The sequence below is a fragment of the Alosa alosa genome, chromosome 7, assembly GCF_017589495.1.
Source record: "Alosa alosa isolate M-15738 ecotype Scorff River chromosome 7, AALO_Geno_1.1, whole genome shotgun sequence".
NCBI lineage: Eukaryota > Metazoa > Chordata > Actinopteri > Clupeiformes > Clupeidae > Alosa > Alosa alosa.
Genome location: NC_063195.1, coordinates 34,735,133 through 34,755,825, shown reverse-complemented (window position 1 = coordinate 34,755,825; position 20,693 = coordinate 34,735,133). Strand labels below are relative to the sequence as shown.

Genomic DNA, 20,693 nt, shown 5'->3' with positions numbered 1-20,693 from the left:
ATGCTTCTCCATCACCACCTAATATTTGGACAGTTTTTAGCTTCTAAATGTAATGTTAATCTACTACTATACATTTTCGGTTTCCTGCATTGTTAATGGTCCACATATTGCCTGATGATCACACTAAGGATTTAAACAGTTCACTGTGCATTTTGGTTTGTTTTAGTATTATGTTTGTTTGTTTTATTTAATGTCCAGAGTTTGATGGTACATAAACTTCACATATAGCACTTTTTTGCCTAACACATCAGTGAATGCATGACATGGGATAAAGATATTCAAAATCTAACCTAGGTACTAGAATATGTGATGCTGTCAAATGTCAGGTGTTGAATTGGAGACAATAATGTATTGTTATTAACATTTTTTATATAACAAAAAAAAAAAAAGACACATTTTGGTTTTCTCCATTTGTTTTTAATAACTTTGAAGACAGACCACAGAGCATTTTTTGGTATATTTCACACCCAAGTGTTATGAAATAGAAAAATAAACATTCTTGATACCCTTACAGTATGTGAAATTATACATTTTTTCCATTGCTCTACAGTGCCATCTTTGTTTCTTTTAGTAATGATGCTTTGTAAGACCGAAGGGGAAGAAACAAAAACAACTCAGGCAATGGCATACAAATAGCAGCGGGGCAAAAAATGCTCAGACCAACATGCCCACTTATATAAAGCTTTTCAAACAGACAACTGACCATACAAAGACTGCTGACTACAGTAAAGGAGTGGCAGTGAACTCAAGAGTACAAAACATGGAATGACTGTCAAAACCAGGTGTGGCACTTTCTGGGTTAGCTTATATCCAAGCACCTTAACAAGGTGACTACATCTACTGTACATATTAAACTCCTTCGGTTTTCAAAAAGTGCCTTTTTTTTTTTAACCCTGTCGTTTTAAAAAGGTTACATTCTTTACTTGACAGGAAGAGAAGGGTTTGTACCTAAATTATGACAAAAATATGAAGATTTTTAAAAAGTAGCTCCAGTTTTTTTTTTAAAGCTGCTGCAAGTCCCTCAATATATTTCAAATTTGAGGTGTCCACCATCTCCCTCACTGATGAAACGCTTCCGTCCTCTGTCAAAGAGAGTAGATACAGCATTATAGCTCAATTTGAAACCGCATGAATGTCTTCAACTGAGATTCTTCTTCTATATTGAGATTCTTCTCCAGATTGGTCGTTAACATCATACTATGTAGATAAATAAAACAGAATTAAATTGAATTGGCAGTTCTTACCGACATGGACAGAGGTCTCTACGTTTTTTGTCTATTATTCCAGCATTGAAACTTTTGTCAACAAACTGCTCCAGGACTGAGTATGCACTGGGGACATCAATGTTGATTTCGGCAATATCCATGTAAATCCTTTCAAATCCCTATGGGAGAAAATTTGGATACAAATAATTAGCTTATAGCATACCGCCTTTTGAAAAAATATCAAATGCAAGGGCTATTCAGATACACACTGATGTAGATGTCTTGGGCTCCAAGTCACACTTCAAAGCTAGTTTTGTATTAATAAGCCCACTTAGAAGATACAAATCACAGTTTTTCATACATTTGCACATTTTTTCTTCAACCACCACAGACAATGGTTCTTCAGTGCATATATTTCTAAGCTACCATTATGTGATGATTACATCAAATATTTAAATAGTTATTCAAATGTACCACTAGATGGCACCTTACCCTTCTCATCTGATCAACTGTGATGACCGTTGACTTCCACAATGATTTTAGAAGCTGCAGAATCATTTGTAACGCTCTGTCCCCCTTGGACTCCAACACCATTACTATAGCCTAATTGAAGACAGGAGATAGTTATCGAGGGGGAAAAAATAAAATCGAGATCCAACAAATGTGTATCAACAGGGATTCTGCTGTCCTGAAATGTACAACGATTAATTACCTCATAGACAAACTCATGATGAAAATGTGGAACTTCAAGCTCCTTTAGACAGCGCTCTGCCTCCACGGTGTCCCCAGACAAGAGGTACTCCTTCAGCAGGAGATTGACCTAAGCAACATGTACATCTCACTTAGTTTTGAATCAAGTTGTCAGGCAACACAAACAACATTTATACACAGATAAGCTCAGTGACAGACTGTGAACAAACGGTTTTATTATTGTTATTTTATTGGCAATAACACACAGTATTGTGCATTTGTCTTAATGTTCTTATACCTTCTAGGTCAATAGGAAATATTGTTTTTATATTTTGCTTCACTTTGTATGTTATGAACTGATGCATAAAAACTATTGCTATGCTAGTGTTGATCAGAAATAAACTAGATGTACCCCAGAGCGGTACAAAATATGACCGCCGCCCAGTCCAGCACATTTTTTCCACAAAAATAAATCACGCTGAAAGGCCTATATGATTCTAACTGTCTCACTAAATTGCATTATCCACACTCAATTCTCACTGGTATCTGCTAGACAACAAGTACCAAAACATGATTAGTTCATAGATTTCACATGTAAAATTCATTTTATACAACCCCACCCCCATCTTGCCTGTTCATAATTCTGAGAAATTCTTGAATTGTGTGCATGTGTGCGTGTACATGTTTATGTGTGTGGGTGTGGGTGTGTGTGAGTGTGTGCGTGCTTGTGTGTTTGCCTGCGTATGTGTGTTTGTGCATGCATGCATGCGTACATGTCTACTGTGTGAGTATGTGTCATACGTATGATTACTGTGAATGTATGTGTGTGCGTGTGTATCTGTTTATGCACATGTGTGCACATGGAATGGGTTAACATGACCCCTGGAGGCAAATATACGAAAAAAATTGGTCATCCTAGGCCCTAGGCCAAACGGTGTTTGCCCTACCCTCCTTTCGGGGTCCAGTACAGCGGGCTACAGATCAAAACAAAAAGCGATGGTTCCATGCTATCCATGTGGGGTTACATGCCCACCAAGTTTCGTGTACCCGGTCTTTCAGTGTCCGGGGAATGTGCGGTGTAATGGTCACTAAATGTACACATAAATTATTTTATTGTAAGACCCCCATGAACGAAAAGTTCACAAAACTTGGCATGCATTCGAGGGTGTCATAATGATCCTACACTTTCAATTTAAATTGCAGTTTTGACCATGTCAGCCAGAGATATTGCTTTTAATTTTTTTAACTAGGTGGCTATATACATGAAATAAGTGGTAATGGGATGGGTTGACATGCCCCCCTTAAGACCAACATACCAAAAAAGGTGAACCTCCTAAGCCCTACAGTTCTCGAGATATTCACAGAAAACTGTCTCCGCCACCTACAGGCCAGTTGGTGTATAGTAACAAATTAATTTATTGTGTGGCCCCTCATGAACGGAATTCCACGAAAACTTGGCGTGCATTCAGAGGGTGTCAATGATCCTACACTTCCAATTTTGTGCAGTTTTGACTATGTTAGGTCACAGATACCTGCATCTCATTTTTACTTTTTGTGTTTAACTAGGTGGCGCTATACATGTAATGAGTGGTTATGGAATGGGTTGACATGGCCCTTGAGATCAACATACAAAAAAAAAAAAATGGTCCTCCTAAACCTTACAGTTATCGAGATATTCACAGAAAACTGTGTCTGCCCTACCCTCCTTTCGGGGGGTCCAGTCCAGCGGGGGCTACAGATCAAAACAAAAAACGATGGTTCCATGCTATCCATATGGGGTTACATGCCCACCAAGTTTAAATCTACCCCGGCCTTTCAGTGTCCGGGAATGTACGATTAATGGGTCACTAAATGTACACATAAATTATTTTATTGTAAGACCCCCATGAGCGAAAGTTCACAAAACTTGGCATGCATTCGGAGGGTGTCATAATGATCCTACACTTTCAATTTAGGTGCAGTTTTGACCATGTCAGCCAGAGATATTGCTTTTAATTTTTTAACTAGGTGGCGCTATACATGAAATAAGTGGTAATGGGATGGGTTGACATCCCCCCTTAAGACCAACATACCAAAAAAAGGTGAACCTCCTAAGCCCTACAGTTCTCGAGATATTCACAGAAAACTGTCTCCGGCCACCTACAGGCCAGTTGGTGTATAGTAACAAATTAATTTATTGTGTGGCCCCTCATGAACGGAATTCCACGAAACTTGGCGTGCATTCAGAGGGTGTCAATGATCCTACACTTCCAATTTTGTGCAGTTTTGACTATGTTAGGTCACAGATACCTGCGATCTCATTTTTACTTTTTTGTGTTTAACTAGGTGGCGCTATACATGTAATGAGTGGTTATGGAATGGGTTGACATGGCCCTTGAGATCAACATACAAAAAAAAAAATGGTCCTCCTAAACCTTACAGTTATCGAGATATTCACAGAAAACTGTGTCTGCCCTACCCTCCTTTCGGGGGGTCCAGTCCAGCGGGGGGGCTACAGATCAAAACGAAAAACGATGGTTCCATGCTATCCATATGGGGTTACATGCCCACCAAGTTTCGTCTACCCCGGTCTTTCAGTGTCCCGGGAATCCTTGACGGAAATTTGGACATGCGAAAAAGAAAAAGAAAAAAAAAGGAAAAAATCTGACTAAACCTATATGACCGCCGCTTCGCTGCGCGGCGGTCATACATATAAGGAAAGTATAAGGAATAGTTCTGGTCCATTGGATGAGGACTAGGATACTGAAAGAATACTGGAAAATGGTTTGTCTAAATGTATAAAAAGGAAGGCATTTAATGCAGAAGGAGGAATTACACTGAGGGATCGTGACTGTGCTCAGAGAAAGCAGGGTCTAACCTCTTTGATCAGCTGATTGACAGGTCTCTGGCCACCCCCAGTCCCCCACAGGTTGTCGATGCGTAGCCCTCCTCTGTTCATTTTCAGAAGTACAACCGCACGGTCTAAGGCTGCCCTATTAATCAAAACAAACAGACATATATCCCAGTGTTTACTTTGAGGGCAGAGCATCAGGAAACCTACCGTACAGCATTAGTGGTGTTCTGGCATACTGAACGTCTGGGTAGCATTACAGCTCACAACAATCTACTTGAAAAGGAGTACATACTGTTCTGTTTGGGTTTCAAACACTGAGGACCAGTATTCACCTACCGCGCATGTTCACAGTCCACTTTCCCTTTGTAGCTCTCAATGTAGGTTTTGGACAAAATGTCATCCGCTACAGCCCGTGCAATGAACTGGCCCACCAGCTGGAAGAAAAAAACAAAACAAACAAACATTGGAATTGACTTGTGTAATCTTGATCCAGGATGCCAATCTTCACCATCTCACTGCACGGGAGTCTCCTTTCCGGAGAATACTTGACTTTCATCTACACTCAAAAGAGCATTGAAAATAGCACAATCCATATATGGCATGGAATTCATGGTAATATAATTGTGTGGGACTGTAATGGCCGCAGGGAAATTTTATAAAATAACTGGTCTTGTATGGAGAGGAAATGAAGGGCTGTCATATTTGAGCTAATTCCAAAAACACATATACAGTGGAACTCATTTGGAACAGGAAGAGAAACTGAGAGAAAGAGACGCAACATTATATTCACCATTGGTTTTCCCGACCTACATTGAGTGGTTTCTGGTTCATAGCATGACTCAAATGAACAGAAACCGCTGCCCTTGCGGTTCTGGGAAGAACAAAGCCCTTATACCATTGTTATCTACACTCTACGGTCAGACTGCTATTCAAAGAGACGAGAACAAAAGAAGAGACCGACAGACAGACAAACAGAGGGACTGGGTGGTGTCCGTGTCTCTACTCAGACATACTGTACATTAGCCATGTATGGATGGGTGGAGAGTAGGGGTGAAGGTGGAGGGAAGGTGGAGGGGCAGGTGGAGAGAGAGAGAGGAGAGACAGGCAGGCCGTGTTTCCGCTTCCTACGCTGAGCTGGCTCTTTTGCAGATACAAACACAATGGTGAGAGATCGCGTGTTAGCACCAGCTGAAAGGAAAGAGCTGAAATACATCACCCTCGTCAACATCAGAGCTGCTCACAGCAGGGCCCGACCGCAGCGTTCTTCCCCCAGAGCACAGAGGCAACAGCTCACTCATTTCCACCCTGGTGATACTTTCACATGCACTTGTGTATCAGCTGTTTCTGTTTTTATCTGTGCTAGCACATGACCCTAGTCATAAATTAGCACTTGACCTGAAGAGACACCTTTGTCACTCCCATCCAGAGACTCAACCCACACACTCTCCAACACAACAATACGAGCAGCAGACATGCGTTACCTGTGGAGCACCAGGTGTGTCCAGCACCAGGTCTGGCAGCTCTCGAAGCAGCTTGTCGAAGGAACCCTCTACATCAGCCCGGCTCAGCACCTTCCCACACAGGTCACTGAGCAGCTGTGACGTGAGCTCCCGGTGACTAGCTTTGGCCTCCAGGGCCAGGGACACCGCCAGCATGGGCACGCCACTACGCATGGGGCCCAGGTTCAGCTCATGCAGCAGCTCCTGTAGTGTAGATGGAGAGGGGTTAACGCATGGGGATGACTGCACATAGAGTAATCACAGCACAAGCAGGCCCACATCACACTCACATGCCACCTACACACCTGTAGGTGTGGCCAACAACAATCTAAAACCAGCCATAACAAGCTCACTTTTTACTGAATTGTCAGTCATAACAAAATCAAGGACACTGAACTAATCATTATTTACTTTCACTGCACAACCACATATATTTAACCACACCCACTGAAATAAAACTCTTTGCAAATCATCACAGACAACACTTGACTCTTTCCTACTGTTATGAGCCTACCTAATTGAAACCCATACCACGGAAATCACAAACACACCAGACTACATAACAGGAATTCATGAAAGAAGCAACATATTTGTAGAAATCTAAACAATCTGCAATACCACGGCAAAACATCAAGACATGAGTGTCATTTCAATATAATGCTTACCGCTACTTCATTTGTGTCCCCATGTTCAAAATACTCCTGCACTATTGGGGTAACTGTTCTTTCAAAGGCATTTTCATCCAGAGGAAGCACAACTGTTTCATAAACGCAGCTTTCCTATCAGGACAGAAACAGGAATGTCATGGAACCGAATTTCTCTGAATGATCAAGGTTATGGCAGAAATAGACACAGAAACATCATAAACACAACTATTACCAATAGACATTGATCTTCATACCTGATCGTCATCATAATTTGGGTCCTTCACATCAACCTCTTCAACGTCATAAACCTCTCCTGGGGTTCCCCATACCCCTTTACCACCAGCACCACCTGTAAACACAAATCAATTCTTAACATTACAGTCAATCTTAGCTTTATGGTGGGGAGGAAAAGCTTTGCTGAACTGCATGTTCCTGTTGATCTCCACACAATCAGTTTGGCAAGCTCTTACAATGTTCGTGTACTCATTTATAAGCATTCTGAACAAACACGAGAGAGCTGTTAAATGCCTCCATGTTTATAACATACTCTACAGCTGCATAGAGACACTTTGCAAGGAGGAAGGAAACTGTCCGTTGATGTCTATTCACAGGATGCACATGTGTCTGCTGGTACAGGATGTGTACTGGAGCACATTACACAGAACTTGCCATTAATGTCAAACTGTACAGGTTTGTAGACAAGATTGCACAAAGTCACAGAGGTGTTTGATTTTCTGTCGACCAAATAAATGCTTGACGCACCAGGACACACTGAAGCAGCATGGTTTCACAAAGGCATATCCCACATATGAGAGGTCATAAGTGATTGTTATGCAAAGCCACATCTGTTCAGGCCTAAGGAGACAGATTGCTTGTTATTTAAGAAGCAGATCACTGACTTGTTTTAAAACCCTCCCTCAGCACTCAACCAACAGCACCCCCTACTCACAGACGTATAGTCCTCTATATTTAGTACTGCATGCAGGAGGCACGGCAGCTTATGGTACATCGTGTCCCTTCATATAGAGGGAGATTCCACACAGTATGTTCCGTGGTTGGTCAAAATTACAAAACAGAACTTAGGAACAACCCCTGCTCTGGGAGGGAGCTTGAATGCCTGCATGGCATTTTTGTTACATAACCAGTGAGATGTAGAGCTCTGTTACAGCAACGGAATTAAGTCAGCCTACTATTACAGCACTGATGAGAGCACGTCTATGTAGGTCAGTGGGCAGTGTAAACCCCACACAGCATTGCCATAGATGTCTAACGGCTTGGACTATCAAAAAACTGCCCAAAGATCTTTGTCTCAAGCCTGCATAATTTCCACAAGGATTAGGTATTGCAGTCAGTCACAAAAAACTCACAACAGATTTGCACTATTGACTCACATTCTTATCTTGGATGATCATAAAATAAGACTATGTAACTGCTCTGTTGATATGAGCAAACAGATAAGTGATTAACAAACAACAAGCTCTTTTGTGATACATCGAAACAGGGTTAAGTAAACAGCTTTCTTTCTGGCAATGAATTTAACATTACCAACATGAACATTTCCTCAGCTCTTCCACAACAACATCTTTATCCTTTTTTGCAACAGACTGGAGTGGAACATTTCAGGCAGTAAGTGCCAGGCCTCAAGAAGATAAAAGGGATGCTTTTAACTTGGTGTGAGTAACACGTGTTAACCTTTCCATTTGTGTAGGCGCTAATTGGTTTACAACGGACCACTGGCGAAGGAGGCCACAAACAGATCTGGCCACCACAGGTAATGAGTGGGCCATGTGGGTAAACACTTTTGTGATGAATACAAATCAATCTCTAAAAAGATGCACCGTGCATTGCATTGTACTGATGCAGGTACCTTTCTTAGGTAGTCCCCTTCCTTTGCCCAAGCGAGATTTCCTGTCCAGCAGTTTGCTTTTTGGGCTGGTGGGGGGTGCGGTGTGCACTCGGACACCATCGCTGTTGTCACTCAACGAGTCCCCACGGCCAGAGTCTCGGGAGGAGTTCTTCCTCAGTCGCCGTTTGGCCTTAGCCTTCAGTCTGGCCTCTTGGATGCTTGAAGTCGGGGCTGAGATCCAGTTGCCATTGATCTCATTGTCAATTTTTCTGGTGAGTCCTTTTTCCTCATCACCAGATAGAAAGGAGTCGCTCAGATCGTCGACCTCTGAGGGGGTCATAGTTACAAGATATCTTATACCCAGCTGCACTCACTACACTGCTCAAATTCAAAACAAAAGGTTGTTCAAATCAAAACATTTCCACAGTGATTAAATTGAAGTAGAAATCACTGTACATTGTGTACATTAATGTATTATGAGGTAAAAGTTCACAGATAACTTGCCAAGACTAGAGTAGATTTTCTCATTCATCATGCTAGATCCCTGTATCACTAACTCATAAACATGACAAAATTGGTAAATGGCAGGCTAACGTTACTTCAGGTTTTGGTGTTTAGTCTGACGTGTTGTAAACAATGTTATCTCAAAACTGTAACTAATGGTTAGCTTACCAACGGGAATAGCATTCAGCCATGCCTCGCATTCAGTTGCCATAGTTTGAGGAAATATTTTCAGCGAAAACGTTAAATCAAGTAGTAACTCTTGCACCTGAAACACACACACAATACGAGGAGAAACTTAGAGATATTATCTAGCTTCTACCCAAACATTCATAACAAAACACGAAGAAAAAATAAGTTTAACTATTTCATCCTACAAAACGTTCTGCAATCGAGCAACCCAACTTAGTTAACTTTTACCAGCTTTCTGCTGACTGAAATCTTTTCTTATGAATGAGTCAGTCGCAATCGGGTTGACCTGCATCTTCTCGTCTAGTTAGTTACAAGGCAGTATTAGCATTAGCATGTAGCTAACAATGTTATTATTGCTTGACACTGGAGTCATAACCACACCTGCGTTTTATGTTGCCCCCCTATATTTATTATGTACGTGTTGTTGTAAAAGCAGCGGTGGATGTTGTTATTTTGCTCGATAGCTTCGCTGCAGCATTAGACTCTGGACGTGCAACAAAAACACAGCCACAGCATACACATAAACAGCGCGTCATCCCAACGACTCCTTCGGATGAGACCTTTAAATCCTCTGTGTAAGAAATCTAGCATTAGCATCTATTCATATAAATGATGTCTTTTCCAGGTCTAATATTGTAAGAAAAAATCACTGACCTGCTACTGCGTCGAACTCCCAAGTTAATGTGTACCTTCCAAATTACTGTTGTTTTTGTGTCGTCTACCCAGCAACGCAATTAAATAGGACTGTCTTCAAAATTTCTGATTGGCTGTTCAGTCGAAAGGCGTACGTTAACCACGAATCAGAGCATTTTCTGGTATTTTCCATGGGGCTTTGTTTGCTTTTAGGACAGCACTACTGCCCCATGTGTTCAATGGGAACATTGCAGCAATGAGCTTACGTAATGCCAGAGCCCGTCTACGGACATTCTCTGGTGACGCGAGAGAACTTGAGTTATTAGGAAAGTGCGGTGTAAGTTTAGGCTACATTAATTTGTGCGTAGTGCCAGTGTCATTCATTTATTTTACATGTGTTACAACATATACACATGCATTCACAGTCGAGTGAAATCAGATATAAGCATACAAAGACGCTTAGAACTCACGTTAAGCCGATGGTAGCACACTGAATGCAAATGCGCGATTTGATTTGATGCAGGCAAACGTATTGACTGTTACTAACGAAGGTTTTATAGCAATATTATAAATGTGGCGACAGAATAGCCTAGAACTTGGGTAAGCCTTGCGTTTAGTAGCCTAATTGCGGTGATAGCCAAAACTAATGTGAATCCGCGGACTATCACGGAAAGTAAAGGTGATTAGTAGGCCTACCTCGTTAGCCAAATAAAGGGCGGGGACTGCATCCTTCACAAACCGTAAAATAAAGTTTATTAGTTTTACAGTTGACTACAGTTGACAGTTCACCATCAGTCCACACAAACAATTCTGGTTTCCTTGCACTAGCCATTTTGTCATAGCCTATTCTGTCTGTTTGTAAAGCACAAACTTTGGTCAATTTCTGTAAAGAAACAGTGCCACCTATAGGCCTGGGGTATGAAGTAACGTGTTGAGTCGTGTTGAGATGGATCCGTTTGGACGCAAATATTCTTGATGCGGTCAGAGCCCTTCTAATAATTAAGATATTTTTCCTTAGTTCTTTTTTTCTGCATTGATTTAATGGGCGTTGGAGTAGACCTATGTATAATCTGTTTGTTTTTTAGCTGCACATGTGTCTTCGTTTTGATGTTTTTACTATAACTTAGCCCAGAGACAATAACACTGGTGTTCATATCAGAGTTGCTAGGTTACATGTTGACCTCACATATAGATACAAGTGCAGTGATAACACTGAGAGTTGAGCTTGAGAGATTTAGAGGATGTGGGACAGTAATGGTATGCACCATGTCTTCACTTAATCATTAGGTGATAGGTAGTAGAGGCTATTAAGATTTAGGAGGTTCCCTGATTTTCTTTCTTTATTTGAGTCAACATATGGAAACATCTTTCCGCACTCTGGATAGTCTGTAACCGGACATAGAGTTGTGGAGCCATGTTCATCTGCAAGACCAGATCACACCAACTCAGATATGCACTAAGGCTCTTCCATTTTTGTTTCCAATATGTCATGTAGACTTATAAGCACCTGAAATCTTCATGGAAAGTTATGCAGATTTGATTCCAATTCTAGATTAAATAGACTGCACATCCTAAATATATGGAGTACATAAATATGGAAGTCTTGTCACTTGGGGGGAAAATTCTGCCACAAACTAAATACAAATTCTGAGATTGGAAGTTGACATTTAGTTATAGGAAATGTTGACCTTTGACTTACCGTTGCATCTCAGGAAATTAGAATATTGTGGTATAAGTCCATTGCCCTGCACAGACTGAGAGGTTAAAGGCTCAGGAAATCATTGTCGGAGTTTAGACTTAATTAGCTGATTAGAGCTCTTCTCAGGTCAACATTGCATTATTAATTCTTTGTTATAATATTTTGAGATACTGGATGTTTTTAAACCATCATCAACAAGATGAAATCAAAAAAGCCTTGAAATATGTCACTTTATTTGTGGCCTGACAAAGCTTAATTATATGAAAGTTTCACTTTTTGAAGTACCTCTTTTCTTTAGATGCACCTGTTTCTCAAAACATTGGCTTAAAGGTATATCCAATACAGTTTAATTTTGTTTAGCTACTGGGCTCCCCCCTGGACATGGTACATGTGGATTTGTTTACAAATCGGCAAAGATATCACCAAAGAGTCATGTGGACTGAGAAGAATTGTACAGAATTTCATACAAATAGTAGGCTATTGCACAATTGTCATAAAGCAATTTATGATTCTCCGGGTCAGGGGAAGGCACGTTGCAAAGGCTGGTTCTCCGTTGACGACTAGGCTATGGCTGCAGAAGGTGTGTGAGTCTCCTATTACACCTTAGTTTACCATCAAAATTACTTGAAAGCTGTTTTATTTTTATATTTAGGTGAAAGATGTGCATAGGATGCCTTTAATATCTCAACTCTTTGTATTTCAGAATTTTTATTTAGTTTGTGGCCATTTTTTTTTTTTTCAAGTGGTGGAGGCGGGCTTCTGTGACGTACTGCATGTCACAAGGATCCACAAAAATAATTGGTTCCAGTTTTAGTGCCCATTGTGTTCCACATGACATTACACAAACGCAAAGTCTACGCTCGTTACACAAACGCAAAGTCTACGCCCGTTACACAAATGCAAAGTCTACGCCCGTTACAATGCTAGAGTTGGAAATGTTTCCAAATTATGAGGCCAGACTCTCTTCACAAAGTGAAAAAAGTAGTCAGTATGGAAACCAGGAACACTGCTACATGCCTAAAACGTTGTGCATGGTCTGCTCGGCAGGGGAGGGGTTTTAGTATTAATATGAGGAGTATTCTTCTACAACTTATAAAAAAAATCATAAAAAGTCACACTTAAATGTTTGCATGTTATCCCCCAGGCAGCTTGGATAGCCTACTTAAGGCACGCATGAAGTAAAGATAAAGTCAGCATCACATAACATGTCTATTTCTTTATTGAAAATATGCACCTGCCATTGCTTACATGTGGAATTGAAAGAAAATGGAAGAATCGCTTAAACTCATAGCAACCCTGGGTGATGATGGCATATACAGATAAAAGTTATCGCTTTTAACCTGTGAACCACTGTCCAAACCATATGGGTCACTTATCTCGCTGTGTTCAAATTGCAGAGCAAACCCACTCATAGAGAGATCACACCTGGTGTATAGCATGAACATAGATGACGGCGTGCACTGTGCTCTGTAAATTGTTGGCCTATAGCACATTCAGTAATAACCAAAATATTTCAAATTCAGTATTGAAATGTGGATAGCATCTGAGTTGGCATGATATTGGGAATTAATATGATGGGGTATCGTCATTTTGATAGAGACACAAACATCTACATGAATATGAAAATGTCTAAGTGAATATGGAGGATTGTTTGAGCGTGGATGGCCCTAGAACTTGTGTACTTCAGTGGGATGACCTACGCTACATCCACAACGACAGGGGGCAGACGACGCTGGTTCATTCTACGTAATGTTCAAGCGACAGTCTACGACCTTCTGAAACAGAAATGAAAATGTGATGCTATGTCGTTGTTTGGTTAGACTCTGGGGAAAATATATCGGGAATTAATATATAAAGTAATCAATCATGTTACGCGTAACTCTTGGAAAATGTGTCAGAAACGTAGGCCATCGGGTAAGACAAAAAGCCTGGTGTTATTATGCAGACTGTAAAATTAGCCGTGGAGAATGTAAACTTGCCATGCTAGTTAGCATGTGTTTCTACCGTGCTTGAATAATACTCATTGCCACATAGGCTACATATTATTTTGTATATTTACGTTATGATGTAACATTAGACAATTAATGATACTTACTAACCGTTTTCATTGTAATATCAGTTTATGTCATCGGTTGGAACGGAAAGTGCACTGCCATCCAATCTACGAATCCCTTCAAATCTCGTTGACGTTCCCCGCGCCAGTAAGTAACTTGGTATTTCGTATGGACATATTCACCAGGCATTTTGTTTGATGGTAGCTGTTGTGTGACATGTATGTCATTTTATAACTATTTTCAGAACGTGCACTGCCGCTAAACGAGGACCTCCCTGTGTTGCACAGGTGTGCAGAGGACATTCCTGCACACCTCGCCTCCAAACAAACTTGGGTGGAGTCATTAGCAAGTCGTGATTTTAAACCTTTAGGTCTTGTGGACCTCCACCCAGACGTGTTTGCTGTTCAGGCCAGGTAGGTTTTGTATGTGTTTGTGAATTGTAGAGGCACCCTTGTAATTGAAGTCTAACACACCTTTTGTCCTTTGGGATTAGGATCGACATCCTCCACGAAGTTGAGATCTGGCAAAAAAACTTCAAAAGAGTTGTAAGTGGATTTTCTACTCTGTAGCTGTCTTGCTGTAGCCAGACAAGCAATTGCATCAAATATAGTTGTACTCATAATGTAAGAAGAAAAGTCTGCAGTGCTTCCAGTGTATTGATGGAGACATGATTACTTGTTCCCAGAGCCATGCCAAAACCAAGGTTAGAAGTGAGGTTCGTGGTGGAGGTCGGAAACCATGGAACCAAAAGGGTAGTGGGCGCGCTCGTCACGGCAGCATCAGATCACCTATCTGGAGAGGAGGTATGAGGCTCTTCATTTCAGATCTGAAACTGTTTTGTGTGAGGAGCCTGTGTAGGACAACACAAATTAAATATTCTATCAAAAATTAAATATCATTCTCATTTTTGAGATATATATATATATATATATATATATATATATATATATATAAGCACAATAAGTCAAAGTGAGGCAAGAAGTGATTTTTTTATGTCAGTCCAAGTAAATTAAGAAATTGGAAGGTGAATTTTCTTCAATTCAAATGGGTTGAGACTTGATAATTACATTTACATTATATTTGTTCATTTAGCAAACACTTTTATCCAAAGCGACTTGTAGCAAGAGAATAACATTCAAACTACAGTGCAGAGGAGACCTTAGCTAGGAATTACTACTGCATCAGTCAATACATAATGCTTAATCACTAAAAGGAAGTGACTTAGTTTCACCTGCATGCTACACACTTTGCTACATGGTTTAAGTCTATGCATCCCTGTTTCTCTTAGTGCTTTACAATTCTTACGAAACAAATATGCATCATGAGTGATCCACCTGTGTGCTGTCTTCAACATTTGGTGAAATCTGTGTGGCTGTCTCTAGTGTGTTTAAATATGGATTATATCCTTTTAAACACATTATATGTATTTTAAGTGCTACAATAACAATCACTCTCGTTTATATATTGAAACTCTATTGAAATCTTGTTTGTGGCTGCTGAGACACATAACATTTTTTGTATGACCATTATGTTTTGTTGCATAATGACGACTTCTAGAGTTGGAAAAACTGTATTACTGGACTGCTTTTAGAATTGTTTGGTTTTGTGAATCCCTTTCTTGTCTACTGTCTGTCACGCATAAAAAAACAATACAATTCAAATGTCCTATGTCTGTCCTTGTAGGTGGTGTAATACACGGACCAAGGGGACCCACAAGCTACTACTACATGTTGCCCATGAAAGTCCGTGTGCAAGGACTAAAAATCGCTCTCAGCTCTAAATTCACACAGGTACAAGCTTACATTTGGTGTTCGCCTACTGATTCATTCAGATGAACATATTATGACGGTTACTGCCTCTGTTCTCAGGATTACCTCAGAGTTGTTGACAGTCTAGAGATTCCGACTCCTGACTCTCAATACATCATGGATCTCGTAGCACACAGACACTGGGGCGATTCTGTCTTAATTGTAGACGTGTGAGTATCCACTCTGGGTCATCATTCTTGGTTATGTAAAATGTAAAAGCTGTGAGGAATTAAGAATTAACTGATTTACTGTTCTACAGAGGTGAGGAATTGCCAGAGAACATCTTGCAGGCTACATCAAACCTCAAAAAGATCAATATCATTCCAGCAATAGGTAAGATAGATTGATCAGTGTTGCTGGGTAACCGGTACATTGAAACTGGGATGTGTCAGTTTAGCAGTCAAGTGAATCTGTGTGTAGTAATTTCCATTCCCTTCCCTCACTTTACTGTGAATCATAACCACACACCATCACTAACCACGCACTGACACACCTTAAGTATTGTAGGACTATATTTAAATACCAAATAGTATGCAGGCTAGGCATGTGAACACCCAGACAGAACTATGTATAGAATACATTCCTTTCATTGCTTAGAAGGGCTAGATATCATTTAATCACATTTACACTACATCTTTTAAATCACTTTAAAACATGTACACTGCTGCTAACCACCAAGACTTAAAGTAAGGGGTAAGTCCTGGCAATATGATCACAATTGTCACTCATGTTGATGCAACTCAATACAATATTTTAGTACAGCCCCTATTCAATATTCTACTAGTAAAGGCCTTTATGTCTATAAAAAAAAAAATTCACCTTTTCAGTTTACATGGAACAGTTCTTTGTCAGTGCCAAATTACACGTTGATGATTTTGTGAAACCTCTGATGAAACCATTTTTCAAATCTTGCCTTTTACAGGTCTAAATGTTCATAGCATGCTGAAACATGAAACCTTGGTCCTCACTCTGGAAGCGGTGAAGTTTTTAGAAAAGAAGCTCCTTTGGCATGACACACGTTACTCACCAATATATCCCTTCAAACTCCCTTACTCAGACCTGCCATAAATGTCAATAAGGTTGCAATAAGGTTTAATTAAAAGTGTTTATTTAATAAAAATCCGTGATTCAAGGGTCTCATTCCAAAACACTCAATCGGTCACAAATAAATAACAAAAGATGCATCAACAATATCAATGGGTTAAAAAAACTGAAGGCATTTCATGAAGGTGGATCTTGGTCATGGGAAGGCCATTTTGGTTGGGATGATCCCATTGGCTAAATCGTGGCGAATCTCCCATCGGAGGGCAGATCTCTTCTTGTCAGTTGGAACTACATATGTGTTGGGGACGAGTACTTTCTGAGGTCGAGGCTGAGAGAGAAGATGGAACTAGTCAGGTCATACCCTTTATTTACCAAACCTGACCGTTGTATACGTGCCCACATAATATACCGTATCTGAATTTACAACCAATACATTTGGTCTTTGAAACATGCCATTATGTTAGAGCACAGTGTTTACATGACTCAATAGTATTCATTTCAATTTCATTTCAAATTCAACCTTTGCAGTGTTAACATCTGGTTTGACTTTAAGCCCTTTACATCACCACAGATTATGGTGAAAATCCAAATGTAAAAGCTGCCTATAAAATAACATCTTCAAATATTTGAAAAGAACACTTCCCAACTCCCCAAGGAAATATAAACAGCGCAAGCCGAGAAACTTACAGGAGGAGGCTGGTACATAAGTTGTTCCTGTGGACAAGAGGATGACAAAATTACATTATTCTTTATGTATATTCAATATTCTTGACAAAAAAAAAAAAAAAAATTATGCATTACTATCCAAACCATTTCATACCCTGATGGCCCACTGTAGTGCTCTGCGGTCCTTTTCGCCAGGTGCTTTGAATGCGTCCCACTCTTGCTTGTACTGGAAGTACCTGGGGAAGTAATGGCAGAGTTACCACACCATTCAGCACTCAAGAACCTTTTATTTTTGAAGGAAAAAAGATGATGCTTAACAGCCCATCCTACTTTGTCACAGGATCAGTTTTCTTCAGGTTCCTAGTGTGAGGGTGATCCATTAACGGTCTGATAACTGTGAGAGAAATCCAATGAGACATTTTGCATGCGTTGGTCATTTTGTGTGGCCCTTTTCATGCAAATGAAATATGACTGAAGAAAAGCACTTACATGATTTTGGACGGGGTCGAATGTCATTCTCACTTTGTGATCTAACCTGGATGAAACAGAAGAATCAAAGTTAGGTTTGAAGTAGAAATGTGTACTACGTGGGTCAAGAAAAGGTGTCTGACTTATAGCCTGTAAATCCATAATAAATAAAACAAGAAATCAACATTAATTCAATCAATCAATCAATTTAAGGTCATAAAACACATACAGCTGAACCGTGCGTGTGTTGCCAAAAAAGTGGATGTTATGTCAGCCTGTGAGTACTCGCAATGCCATGTACTCTACACAGCAGTCAATGGGATGAATGCTGTTATACTCACCATGCCTTTGAGATAGGCCTGAAAGGCACTGGGCAGTTCTCCTACAGAACTCCCACTGTCCATCTCTTCGCTTTCTAACTCTGAGTCCGGGTGTCTGTGTGTTCCAGACATTTGTAATCTGTCGAGACATTGCTCCAGGCCACTGACGCCCCCTGAAACAGAACAATCACAGCCAGTTAAACATGACCCTCAGTAAAAAATGCTCACAGCATTTGATAAACTGTCCTGGCCTGTGTTGGCATTTCAGTCATTGAAATTTATGAGAGCTGAAGATCGAATTTAGGCTATCAAGAACGCTCACGTTTCTTTTGTCCTGTCTTCTTGTGGTCATTGAGCTTTACATCCAATGTTCCCTTTTGGTAGTATTTGTTGCTCCTCAAATTAAAGGGATGCTCATGACTTTCACAGAGTGAGCTGAAGTCATTTTCATTAAGTTCTGGAACATTCCTTACTTCTGATGCGGTGTGATATCCCCCTGGGCACTGCTCTTTCAACTCATAAACTTCACCATCTCTGTATTGTGACTCCCCTCCAACAGCTTCATCTACCTCTTTAGACTCCTCTACATCACACTGTGTAGCCAGGCCCTCATTGGCCACATACAAGCCCACACATTTAAGGTCATCATCAGCGTGGCTGTTACAAAGCTCAGGACGGTGTGGGCCGTTTGGCTTGTCATCAGTAAGCGAATATTCATGATCATTAATGGACAAGTTGTAATTGTCCACATAATATTGAGCATCAAACTGGGATTCACGGTCATCCTCGGGGTCGCTCAGGGTGCGGTCGTCATGGTAACCCTCCCCCTCAGGGTTGTCCCTGGGAGAGTCGGGCCTGTAGGTGCCATACCCAGATGTGATCACACTTGTGGGGCTGCCAGCACTCATAGGGTAGTCTTGTTCTCCATCTTTTTCATTGTGCTCTTCCAAGTCGTTCCCCATGTCCTCATTCCCATACCAGTACTTTTTGGCCTGTGCATTCCCCTCAGGCTCCACGTCTTCATCAGCAGTCTCTTGTGGTGGGGTTTCTTCTCCGTTATGGCCGTGGGTGTCTGCTGTCTCCTGTTCTTTCTCGCTGTCGTTGCTCCAGTCCTTTTCATAATCCTCTTTCACACTACCAGTGCACTTGCTTTGATCTTCCTCTTGAAGCGGCTTTTCCCCGTCACATTTCGTCTGAGCCTCGTCACCCCTCCGTTCACCCGCATGCGTCTCGTGTTCAGGGCTAGGCCACCCTTTACTCTGTGGCCTGCCCTGGTCATCGTGTTCTCCAGCCTTTGCGTTCTCTGCTAATTGGTCCGATTTGTCCTGATGTGTTCCACCTGATTCCTCCTCACGCACGTAACACTCTCGCAGCTCTTCGTCGCTCTCCTCCTCTACCTCACTCTCGTGGTCGGACCAGAAGGAGTCGCCGGACGAGTTGTTGTGTTCCTCACTCTCGCTGTCCCAGTGCTTATCAAATGTCTTGTACATTTCGAGGCATAAACAGCTTCCAGGCACCTCAACGAAGTGGAGAATACTGTTGGCCCAACTGAGGCAGATTAGTTAGAGGAGGAAGTGTGGAGTTTAAGAGGATTATTTGACCTGTGTGTGAGGGATTTTGGTAGACCCAGGGCGCCACACTGTGGCAGAACATGGAAGTGGCCAGAAAAATAATTACCATGAAAGGCTCCATCATGTTCTCAAATCATGGGCTAGGCAATGATAAGAATTTAATAACAATAGCTAATGCTTGTTTCTCACAACCTGTCACTCATTCCCCTTGTAATATCCTAAAAAATGTTGGATACTGTCAGGTAATGTATGTTTTGTTTTTCTAACTGTATTTCAGTGCAGCTTAATGTTTTTTTACCTGAATCTTCACTCTGAGTTGATTCATCACAGACATGTGGCTGGCCCCTAGTTTTTCTGTGGAGAAAAGACTTTGTTAGAGATAGCGAACGTATTAGTTAAGATGACATTCTTATTTCATTTTCAGACTTAAACAACGTCTTTTCAAGCCACTGCCATACCTGAGGACCTTTCTTTTGATGGACGGTTTTCCACGGGTCCTAGTGTCAGGGCTGGTGTCTGAATAAGAGATTTGCTCTGGTTCCACCTCTTGGTTCTGCCTACTGGGAGCAGTGGCTGGCCGGGGGAACTTGGGCATCACAGTGTGCTGAGTGTAGGAATCAAAGTATTCCCTTCGTACACCAGAGCCATGGTGTCCTTCACTAAATGTGGATGTTAGGATCTTACCAGGAGAAGAATAAACAGAGATCCGGTGAATTAATTGCTTAATTAAAAGTTGCTAAACAGTTTCAAAGTCATTTCACATTTTAATGATTTCCTTTCAAACAGGGCTGACTAATTAAAATTAAAAATCTAAATTGTGATATTGATTTGAAGTTGAAGTAGTGCCCAGCCCTACTTTAAAAGTACAAAATGTATGCCAGCTTTGAAACTACTCTGATATAAGGGGATTCACAAACATACGGGCATTTGTGCACAGTAACAGGTACAGCATTCTGTTGGTAGTGCAAACAAAAGCTGCATCGCCATTATGAAAGGACAGTTGTATAGCTATCCACA

At 40.9% G+C, this 20,693-nt stretch overlaps 3 protein-coding genes across 4 annotated transcripts; 1 reads left to right on the top strand and 2 right to left on the bottom strand.

Annotated features, from left to right (window-relative positions):
• Positions 1-395: 395 nt before the first annotated feature.
• Positions 396-10,221, bottom strand: pdcd4b (programmed cell death 4b). Of its 2 annotated transcripts, none has more exons than XM_048247838.1 (12): positions 10,068-10,221; positions 9,393-9,489; positions 8,742-9,047; positions 7,129-7,223; positions 6,893-7,006; positions 6,210-6,431; positions 5,065-5,162; positions 4,753-4,867; positions 1,918-2,025; positions 1,698-1,808; positions 1,245-1,384; positions 396-1,082 (listed from the first exon to the last, which is right to left on the bottom strand). In XM_048247838.1, the coding sequence occupies exons 2-12, from the start codon at positions 9,433-9,435 to the stop codon at positions 1,022-1,024; spliced, it is 1,413 nt and encodes a 470-aa protein (XP_048103795.1). In that variant the 5' UTR covers positions 9,436-9,489; positions 10,068-10,221; the 3' UTR covers positions 396-1,021. The 2 variants fall into 2 exon arrangements, with proteins under 2 accessions (XP_048103795.1, XP_048103796.1); XM_048247839.1 differs by lacking the exon at positions 10,068-10,221 and adding an exon at positions 9,642-9,665.
• A 3,256-nt stretch (positions 10,222-13,477) lies between these two features.
• Positions 13,478-16,727, top strand: mrpl4 (mitochondrial ribosomal protein L4). Its single transcript, XM_048247840.1, has 9 exons — positions 13,478-13,659; positions 13,865-13,946; positions 14,044-14,212; positions 14,293-14,344; positions 14,485-14,602; positions 15,483-15,589; positions 15,668-15,777; positions 15,867-15,940; positions 16,530-16,727. Exons 1-9 carry the CDS (start codon positions 13,612-13,614, stop codon positions 16,673-16,675), a joined length of 906 nt encoding a protein of 301 aa, XP_048103797.1. The 5' UTR covers positions 13,478-13,611; the 3' UTR covers positions 16,676-16,727.
• On the bottom strand, positions 16,699-20,158 carry hyls1 (HYLS1 centriolar and ciliogenesis associated). The gene is made up of 9 exons (XM_048247837.1): positions 20,135-20,158; positions 19,975-20,030; positions 18,428-19,641; positions 18,127-18,278; positions 17,807-17,852; positions 17,648-17,711; positions 17,472-17,553; positions 17,339-17,365; positions 16,699-16,979 (listed from the first exon to the last, which is right to left on the bottom strand). Exons 3-9 carry the CDS (start codon positions 19,593-19,595, stop codon positions 16,848-16,850), a joined length of 1,671 nt encoding a protein of 556 aa, XP_048103794.1. The 5' UTR covers positions 19,596-19,641; positions 19,975-20,030; positions 20,135-20,158; the 3' UTR covers positions 16,699-16,847.
• Between the last annotated feature and the right edge of the window lie 535 nt (positions 20,159-20,693).

Bases quoted from the DNA above. Each gene is read 5' to 3' on its own strand.
- hyls1 (XM_048247837.1), bottom strand. From the start codon at position 19,595: ATGTACAAGACATTTGATAAGCACTGGGACAGCGAGAGTGAGGAACAC. The intron at 18,279-18,427 runs GTGAGCGTTCTT...GTTCTGTTTCAG, and splicing joins GAAGACAGGACAAAAGAAAC to GGGGCGTCAGTGGCCTGGAG. The intron at 17,366-17,471 runs GTATGAAATGGT...TCTTGTCCACAG, and splicing joins CACTACAGTGGGCCATCAGG to GAACAACTTATGTACCAGCC.
- mrpl4 (XM_048247840.1), top strand. From the start codon at position 13,612: ATGTTACGCGTAACTCTTGGAAAATGTGTCAGAAACGTAGGCCATCGG. The intron at 14,345-14,484 runs GTAAGTGGATTT...ACTTGTTCCCAG, and splicing joins AAAAAAACTTCAAAAGAGTT to AGCCATGCCAAAACCAAGGT. The intron at 14,603-15,482 runs GTATGAGGCTCT...CTGTCCTTGTAG, and splicing joins ATCACCTATCTGGAGAGGAG to GTGGTGTAATACACGGACCA.
- pdcd4b (XM_048247838.1), bottom strand. From the start codon at position 9,435: ATGGCAACTGAATGCGAGGCATGGCTGAATGCTATTCCCGTTG. The intron at 7,007-7,128 runs GTATGAAGATCA...CTGTCCTGATAG, and splicing joins CAAATTATGATGACGATCAG to GAAAGCTGCGTTTATGAAAC. The intron at 1,809-1,917 runs GTAATTAATCGT...GTCTTCAATTAG, and splicing joins ATCATGAGTTTGTCTATGAG to GCTATAGTAATGGTGTTGGA.